The 8,987-nt window shown below is 34.4% G+C and overlaps 1 protein-coding gene across 1 annotated transcript; it reads right to left on the reverse strand.

Moving 5' to 3' along the window:
* Positions 1 to 564: 564 nt before the first annotated feature.
* Positions 565 to 7,269, reverse strand: LOC104210990 (uncharacterized). Its single transcript, XM_009759975.2, has 8 exons — positions 7,040 to 7,269; positions 2,734 to 3,497; positions 2,416 to 2,604; positions 2,172 to 2,280; positions 2,036 to 2,094; positions 1,758 to 1,950; positions 1,330 to 1,662; positions 565 to 856 (listed from the first exon to the last, which is right to left on the reverse strand). Exons 1-8 carry the CDS (start codon positions 7,170 to 7,172, stop codon positions 753 to 755), a joined length of 1,884 nt encoding a protein of 627 aa, XP_009758277.1. The 5' UTR covers positions 7,173 to 7,269; the 3' UTR covers positions 565 to 752.
* Positions 7,270 to 8,987: the final 1,718 nt, after the last annotated feature.

The raw sequence follows: 8,987 nt of genomic DNA on the forward strand, positions 1-8,987 counted from the left end.
TGAAATAAAAATACAAGTATTTACTAAAAGGAATCATAAAAGACAAACAAACAAATGAAAATACATACTTAAATTGAACATATTGAGTTGTGACCTACTATCATTTAATCCAAATTCATCAAATTTATCACGACTCGAATAAATTTTGAACAAGTAATTGTCAAACATATTTTTTATTCAGGCCATTTTAACTCGCTTAAATTTAGTCAGCCTATTCATAGTAAATAGATATGTGGATTGGGGGTACAAACAAAGGGGAAGAATATTGAACTTAAGGCATTTTAATTAACGAAGAGTATATTTAATATATATCGAATAATTCAGGTATATATGTTGTCCTTTACCCTTTAATTAAATACACTTAACATTTTTTTAAAATAAAAAAAAATAAATTTTAAATTAGCTAATTGACATGCATTAGCTGAAAAGGGTAAATCTAAGCCATTTTATTAACGGCAAAGGTATTAAAAAGTCACCTTGCAAACGAGGGTAAATCTGCTCTATTTTAAATAATATAGGGGTATATTTGGACCTTTTCCCAACCAAACAAAAAAAAGACACAACTTGAGATGCCAATATTCTACGTTTTTATATATACTAAAAGTTAGCCACCGTACACAAGCTATATATCTTACCATTCACAAAATCTTAAGCAGCCCCTCACTTCATACTAACACCATTTGATTCTATAGTAAAACAATACAAGTGAGTATCAAATAGTAGTGTTTTTGACTTTCATGCACTTTCCACAATCAGTAGTATCTTGGACGAGGTGGAGCGTATACACCAGGATCCTGTGCTCCGGAAGGAAAATTTCCATATGGCGGTCTTGGAGCTGGAACCCCATGAGGAAAGCCTAACCAAAACACAAAACGACAAATTAAGAAACTTGTTTTGTTCTCTTTAACAAGAACAATTATGCCAGAAATACGTGGTGAGGAGCATATGTTACATGAATTTCAGACCAACAAGCTAAATTCTAGTTTGAAGAGTTTTCTCCAATAAAGCTTCCACTGCAGCTCTTTAACCCTTTTGTTTCCTGATTAACATCGTTTTCGACATTCAACCCGACTATAGTAATTAGACTACAAAGTCTTATAGCAGCAGAAAATTTGCAAACCAAGTCTTACTTTGTCACTCCCCTCTTATATAATCGTGTAAACGACACTGTGTCACAAAAAGTCATGCAAAGTTTAAACGCCATACAACCAAAAGTACTCTTACACATTTCCAATAGTTTTCTCATTCCAAGGTTTTTATCAGGAAAAGCTATAAAAATGCAAGTAAAATGAAAATGGAGGAAGAGAAAAAGACAAGAAATTAAGTTACCATATGGTGCTGGCATCCTCGATTCAAAAGCGGGTCCTCTTGAGTCAGGTGGAAGATATCTTGGACCACCAGACGTCCTCAAGTAGGGATCATTCATGCTGCTCCGGTGTAACTCAGCTGCATTCCAAGCTCCATAACCCGCATGAGGCTCATAAATCCCTCCACGGATAGCTGATTGAGCTTCCATCTCATATCCCCTTGAATTGCCATAGGCACTGCGACTTTCATGGCAACCAAAATCACCCATGGGGTCATAACTGGAAGGGGTCGCGAAGTAGGTTTCACGAGGTGCTTGCAGTGGAGGCTGAGCATATGAACTATTTGGTTGTCCACCTATCAAAAGGTAATCTAGATATGCATGGGTATTCCAAGAAATACAAGCAAAAAAGCAATACAAGTTTAAGCGTCATGATGAAGTAGTAAAAGACCTGATAAATTTCTGTGACTCAGCAATGAGGAACCACTGTATGATTGGCAATGGCGCTGCATTGATGGGCTGTTAAGTGACTGCACAGAACTTCCACGAGAATAAGGGGTAATTTCCCTCTTCGAATTCACATTTGCTTTCATCTCATCCAAGCATCTCTGAGCCTCCGCTCTGCCAAGTTCTTCAAATCGTACCTATGACATGCAAAACGAGGCATAAATGAGAAATATGAAAACAAAGGTTTACAGGTTTTAGTGTTGCACTTTTGAAATCATTCACCTCATCAAAGTACTCATCTGCTCGAGGCATATCTTTGCTCGTAGGTAAAACGAAATTCACTGCAAGGTAAAATTATAGGTTACAATAGAAAAGGGGAAATAATATTAAGACAAGCAAAAACCAATCTCTGTGGTACCTAACATTTCATTTACTGCTTCGGCAGGAACCTCCTTGCCCATTTCTTTGAATCGCTTCTCACCACGGAGCTTGAGCTCTTCAGGTGTTGGAACAATCACAACAGCAATCTGATTCAGAGGCAAAACAAACAGAGAGATGAGGATGCTTCATTAAAGGCCTATTAGGAGAGTAGTCAGCACTCAGCACAGACTATTGCTAACCTAAAAGTGCGTCCTTTTCCCCAAGAGAATAATTTTCTATACCTTCTTATAGTTTGCAAAAGGCTTCAATTTGCGCTTGCGAGCATTTTTGTAGACATTTGTCTGATCAATTATGAAATTACGAGGAATCCGGGAAGCCCTAGACAAAAGAGTGTTGAATATTCCAGTAGCGCGGTCCATTAAACGTTCAAATCTTTCACCATAGTTATTTTTGCGCAGCAAACCAGGAACCTGTAAGGAGATGAATTACATTTTATGGAAGTAGCAACTGACGGACAAGCCTCCGTATTTTTTTATAAATGAGAAACACCAGCACCACTTCTATTTTAAAAGAAAAAAAGGAGCAGTAAGATATGAAACCTTCATTAGATCCAAAGCCAAATTAGTTCCAAGCAAAACATATCGCTTTTCTGGATGTTCCGTCACCCATTTCTCAGCCCAGGTACTCTTGCCGGAAGCAGGCAGTCCTACCATCATTATAACTTCACAATCGCACAGATTCAGAAAGCTAGGGCCTGTTATGGCTTTCCCATCTTCCATGGCACAAGACCATGGTCTATATCCTTCCACAGGAGCTAATCCGTCGTCTATGCTAAACTGCATGTGCACAACTACATTTTTAAGCAAGACATGAGGGAAAAGAGCTGAATGCCACTGTAGATTTTTCATTGGACAATCCACCACTTCAAGGCCAGTTGGACCTGCATTAAATTGCTTTGCTATTCCCAGCCACTTCCCATTTTTAGAGAAACCTATGGAAGCCAAAGGGCTAGACTCAAGGTCAACACAACAAATTATGGTATCACCAACCCCAAATTTTTCACCATATTCAGAAAACTGTCCATGACTTGAAAATTTTCCAGTACCCCCAAACCCAAAACTGTGAAGGGTTTCCCCAAGGTTTCCTACTGCATCATCTCCCCTTGAGATGCCAACACGACAGAGATGTTGCTGATCTAGTGGTGTATCTTCCATGTCTACGGGCTGATCTGAAACAATTCTGCAACCAAAGCAGTACTTTCCTCCAGTGATTCCCATATTGGCTCGAGCACCTGACCAGCAATAAGCAAATCCTTGCTCATAAAGCGCTGAACCTTGTAATCCATTTCCTTCAACATTGAAATCTGAAAGAAAGAATTATCCACATCAAACACAATATGTTGAGGAATAGACTAATAAATAACACCTACCAACAAAGTCACAGCAAACAGACCACTGGCTAATCGGCTCTCTAACTTGACCTTTTTTAAAAAAAAAAATTGATAGTCACATTTTATTGATGAAGTACCAAGACGGTACAGGATAGTACAGGACCCAACATCATTCTATACATCAGACTAGCATTTGATCCCTCCTAACAAACTCAAAAAGTCCATACACTGATCCAAACTATATAACATACTACTATTACACCAAAAAATATAAATTATGCAAACATTTATGTTAATTCTAGAAATATTCGGCTCTCTAAATGTACTAGTTCTCCCATCCCCAAGTCCTCTCTCAAATTTAATGATATTAACAACACTATAACTAAGGGAAACAACCATCCAAGAAAATTAGGCAGAAGCAACATATAAGCACCTAAACATGGGCAATTCATATACCTACTAACAAGCAAAATAAGAGATTTGTTCGACGGTACCAAAAATTAGTCACAAGGAAGTGCCAGAAAACAATATTGCCTACCATTCCAGGAACAGCTAACTCAAAAGAACACAGAGTAAGCTTTGAAAAAACTGACAAGACCCTTCAGCCAAGCCAGATATTCATGCCCAACATAAACAACATGTTTGCTACAAAATATCCAGATTTAAAAAAGTAACTTTCATAAGCTGGGATAAAGCTAGCATAGTCCATTTACCCTACCCCCTCCCCCTCCCCCTCCCCCTCCCCTCCCCTGTATTTGTACACTATATATATCGAATACTCGTGTTCTTTTCAGCTCTCATGCAGTGTTGTCAAAGGCGCGCTTTAAGTGCGCTTAAGCCCTGAAGTGATGCGCAAAGCATGTTGAGCACTTTGTCTCGCTTAGCTGTCACTTCAGTGTCGTCATCAAGGCTCTAAGGCATACTTTCCTTGCCAATAAGCGTACTCTCGAAGAGGCGACACAAAACAAATGATATATCACTTTATTGTTATTTTATTTATTTTTTTCAATTTCTTTACACTTTATCGTTATTTTATTTGTTTTTTTCAATTTCTTTGTCCTTATATTGTTATACATGCTTCTAATTATTAGTCTTGGACTATGCATACATATTTGTATTTTTCTCTCCATTTGCGCCTTTCTTCATTAAAGCCGACATCTTATTTGCGCGTAAAGCTCCTGCGGACCTTAGAACTTTTTTGCATTTTTCGCCCTTTGATAACACTGCTCTCATGTTCCCATAAAAGATTGCTCATAAAAAATTTCCTGACCATTCAGTGCCCATACCCAATATAGCCACTTGTGTCAACAACGAGTAGAATCTATCTAAGACAAAGCTGAGTTCCATAAGCATAGATCTACATAACTAAAAACTGTTGGAAGTGTTTCATAAACATAGTTCAAGATAGTAACTTTTCGTGGCAGATTTAAAGTCCAAACAGACTACTGAAATCTTTCCATTCAGCCATTAAGCACCTTGCCAGCCGATATGCCCCATCCATTAGGAAAAAGAAAACTGACTATGATTACTCACACTTTAAAAGTTAATAACATGATACAACTTCTCCAAGTTTCAAGCACTAGTGTTTATCCACATTAAACAACCGAATTCATGCCTTTAAAGGCGACCTGTGTCAAACCTTTGGTAAAATTCCATCTTTCAACTTTGACATTTTGTGATTCGGGATTTATCGAATCCCAAGTACAGGAAAACCAAAGAGGAGACTATGACACCATGAAACAATCCAACATGTTTATCCCACACCAGAGAATTTGATATTGTCATACCAACAAAAATTAGTCAACAAGATGAAACAAAATTGAAAGTTCACCCGTTCTTATGACCACTTTTTCACAGAAATCTGATTTGCAGACATTTACAAGACCGAAGTTAAGCTTTAACTATTTAAATCATCTAAAAATACTTGAAAACAGGGGACTACTTGTGTTGGATGACTTACTGACATAAGCAATACATTAAGGTGATACAACATTTGACATTAGAACACATTCTTTTTTTACTCATTTTCTAGATACATTCTTCTTTTAATATTAGTGATGCATATCACAAGATATTAAAAATATGTCCAAGGACATATATTTTTTATCCTTAATGTTTTTCCTCCGGACTTCCACCTTAACCCTTTATCTTTTTGCACTCAGCCATATTAAGAATGGTTACTTTCCTAGTTCTCTTTTCATACCTTGTTATTTTTCTAAGTTCACTCTTCAAACCTCATAAATTAGCTTTGTTCGAAAAATGTGCACAACATCAAGTATGACAAAATTAAACTGACAAAATTCATCTCAGGTGATAGGTTGTTTGAGTTAATAGATAACATTTTCTTTGTTGAAATATATAGTACCTCCCTTTGTCCCATTTTATATGAGATTGTTAGACTGGAAGAGTTTAGTGTGTTAATTTGATTACGTATTATATCAGTGTTAGTGGGGAAAAATAATTTAAAAAGTTTGCTTTGATAAAGAAAACACCAGAGAAAAATTAAAATTCCTTAGTTTAATGGAGCAAAAGACTACATCAAAGTCTAAAATTCAGACGTTATATGAATTTGAACTGAAGCAATAACATTGTAGTGGAAGCCACTAAGCTTATTAATCTTCCTCAATAAATGCTTGGCTATAAGGAGATTCTTTTAACCGAATGTGTCACATCCTAGTATTCTTTTTTCGTAAAGTTTTTGTCAAAATGAAGAGCTAAACTGATTTCCTGAAAAAATGACAAATATTTTGGGATGGGCGAAGTGTTAGATAAGAGAGCAAGTTGTTTTTCTATACTGAAGTCTCCGCTCTCACTCCATATGTTTGATCCCAACATAATTATCAACAGTGGTGGAACCACATGCAATGAAGGGGATACGTTGGAAAACTACACTATGCAAATAGAGAAAAAAAAAAGTGTACCTGTACAGATCTTTGAATCCCCTTAACATAAGAAAAGTACAAGTTCAAGTTCCAGATGTGGCATATTTGTAAATTTTTCAATCCGCTAGTCGAAATTTCTGACTCCGCCACTGATCACCTACCTATTTAAACTCAAAAGTACTACACCTAAGGCATCTATCTTTAAACCCCATGGGTTACACTGCCTACATATAAGGTTACTTTTTTTTTATGTATATATATTAGATGTTGAATTAGCTAGCTTCTTCACGTGTGATACCTTTTGTTTTTTTTGGAATTTCCTTGGTAAAAAAAATGAAAATGAAAATGCCCCTTGTAAAAATCCTACCTCAGCCAAAAAAGATTCCGGAGAACATCTTTCCACACTTAGCCAAAAATGTAATTATACCAAACACACCATGCCAAACCCTAGCATTAATGTACCGCATAACCAATAGAAACTAGTTAAACAAAAATACAAACATGATACATCCATACAGGGTTCTAAATTTTGTAACAAGAGAAGTATATGAACAAAGAAGTGAGAATTCAAAATTTAATGTCACAAAAAATAAAATAAAAACGAAGAGAGAAAATGGAGTGTGATGTTCTTGCCTAAGTCACAATCGGCGGGGTTAAGAACCACACGGGGTGTGGATACTGGAAGCTGTGATGGCCCTTCTTCAACCTTTGCTTTCTTGGCTTCAGGCTCGTCACTTACACATGATTCACGTTTCGCCGACGCCATTGAAGAAGCGATTTTCGATTTTCCAGTTCTTGAGAGAGTGCTGTGTACGAATTCAAGTATTTGGGACAGAGCTCTTTGGATGGTGGCTATGCCAAAAGACACGTGTAATATATAAAACACACTTTCTTTTTTGTGTTTACTAGTTTTTTATAATAATTGTAAGTTTGATGTTCGATCACTAAATTTTTTGATATTCATACTTTTTTACATAGATTCTCAATCAATTTTTACATAAATTAATGAACCAAAAATTAAATTTTACTTAGAATACTATGTATATGACTGCAACAGTTGATGCGCAAGAAAATAAATATAGTAACAACCTTCAAATGTGACTACACTTCCATAATATTTGAATTTAAATAATTCGACGTCATGTGAATGATATATGTACTTATAATATAGAAATAAAAAATGTAATCATATATTACCTAATACTTCTTTAAATATGATGTTTTTGATGTTTGTTCCCGTAGATACTTTAAATGCGTTGTTATTTGAACTCTTGTTATCGATATTGATATCTCTCTTGAAAAATACAATATATAATAGTCAATGTAATAAAATATATTGCACCAATATAGTCCAACATTTGAAATTATTTGGCTATATGTTTTATTTATCGTCATTGCAATACACAAGCATACTGCAATTATTTCTGGACAAATTAAAGAGGATATCCTTCATTTTTTATGGTGAAAGTTGAATTTTGGGGATAAACACATATATCCATCATTATTAGTACAAAATAAGAAGATTGAAAGAAAGAATAAATGTAACAAATGAACAATAACGGATTAAATAAACGTAGTTACATTCCATGGTGTTTTGATCTTTAATTTTTATAATTAAGTTTTATTGAAGTAAAATATTTTCATGTCAAAATTTAAAAAGAAAATAAATACGGCAGTGTATAGATGATTAAGCCAAACCAAATTGTCCGATTAAAATGAGTATGAAGGAGTCCTTGACTAACTTAACTTTAAAGAAGTTCATCTATTAGGTTTAGTTTTTGGTAAATATTTTTTAGTTGAATTTATAATCTTATCAAATAAGAAACATAAATTTTACACAAGAAATGAAATTTTTAAACTTCTATAATTCTACATGTAAACTCATGTAATATATATATTATGACAAGTCTTGTACCTGCTCGTAGATTTTTTCTTTACCAACTTTTCTCATATAAGTAATTATTATAATTCTAAATATTATAATTTTAATCAATTATGAAATTGTTTCGTTGAAGGAAGATTGTATATTTTAGAATGAATTGAGTCCCAACAGAAAAAAGTTACTTAGTCCTAACTCAAAATTATATTTATACCCATCATTAAATTGCTACATAAAGGAAAATTAACTTTAAAGGGTAAAAAGGTCGATCAATTTTTCGAGAATATTTTTGTCTCATAACATTTAGCTTCCTAATATTCGTGCTTTTATAATAATAATATGAATATAAATATAAATATAGATTCTTGGGTTAAAAGTCATTCCTATCAATTTTGCCTTAAAAATTAAGAGATTTTTTCGTTCTTATACAATATTTAAAATTTGTTTACTAAAATTATTCTAATTTTATATATTACCCGTCCTAAATAAGAATTGTTTATATTTATATATAATTTATTATTAATGTCTAAAATTAGGGGATTCACTTACACCCTTTTCCTTCTTTTCTCTCCTCTTCCCCTATTCTCTGCCAGCTTTTTTCACTCAAAAACGTTTGCATATTGAATCCACAAATGTTACTGTTGTCTTCCTTAGTTTCCGAACAAAGTTAATAAATTCAATTTTTCATAAAGCACCATCTTT

Source organism: Nicotiana sylvestris, chromosome 2 (genome assembly GCF_000393655.2).
Source record: "Nicotiana sylvestris chromosome 2, ASM39365v2, whole genome shotgun sequence".
NCBI classification, from domain to species: Eukaryota; Viridiplantae; Streptophyta; class Magnoliopsida; order Solanales; family Solanaceae; genus Nicotiana; species Nicotiana sylvestris.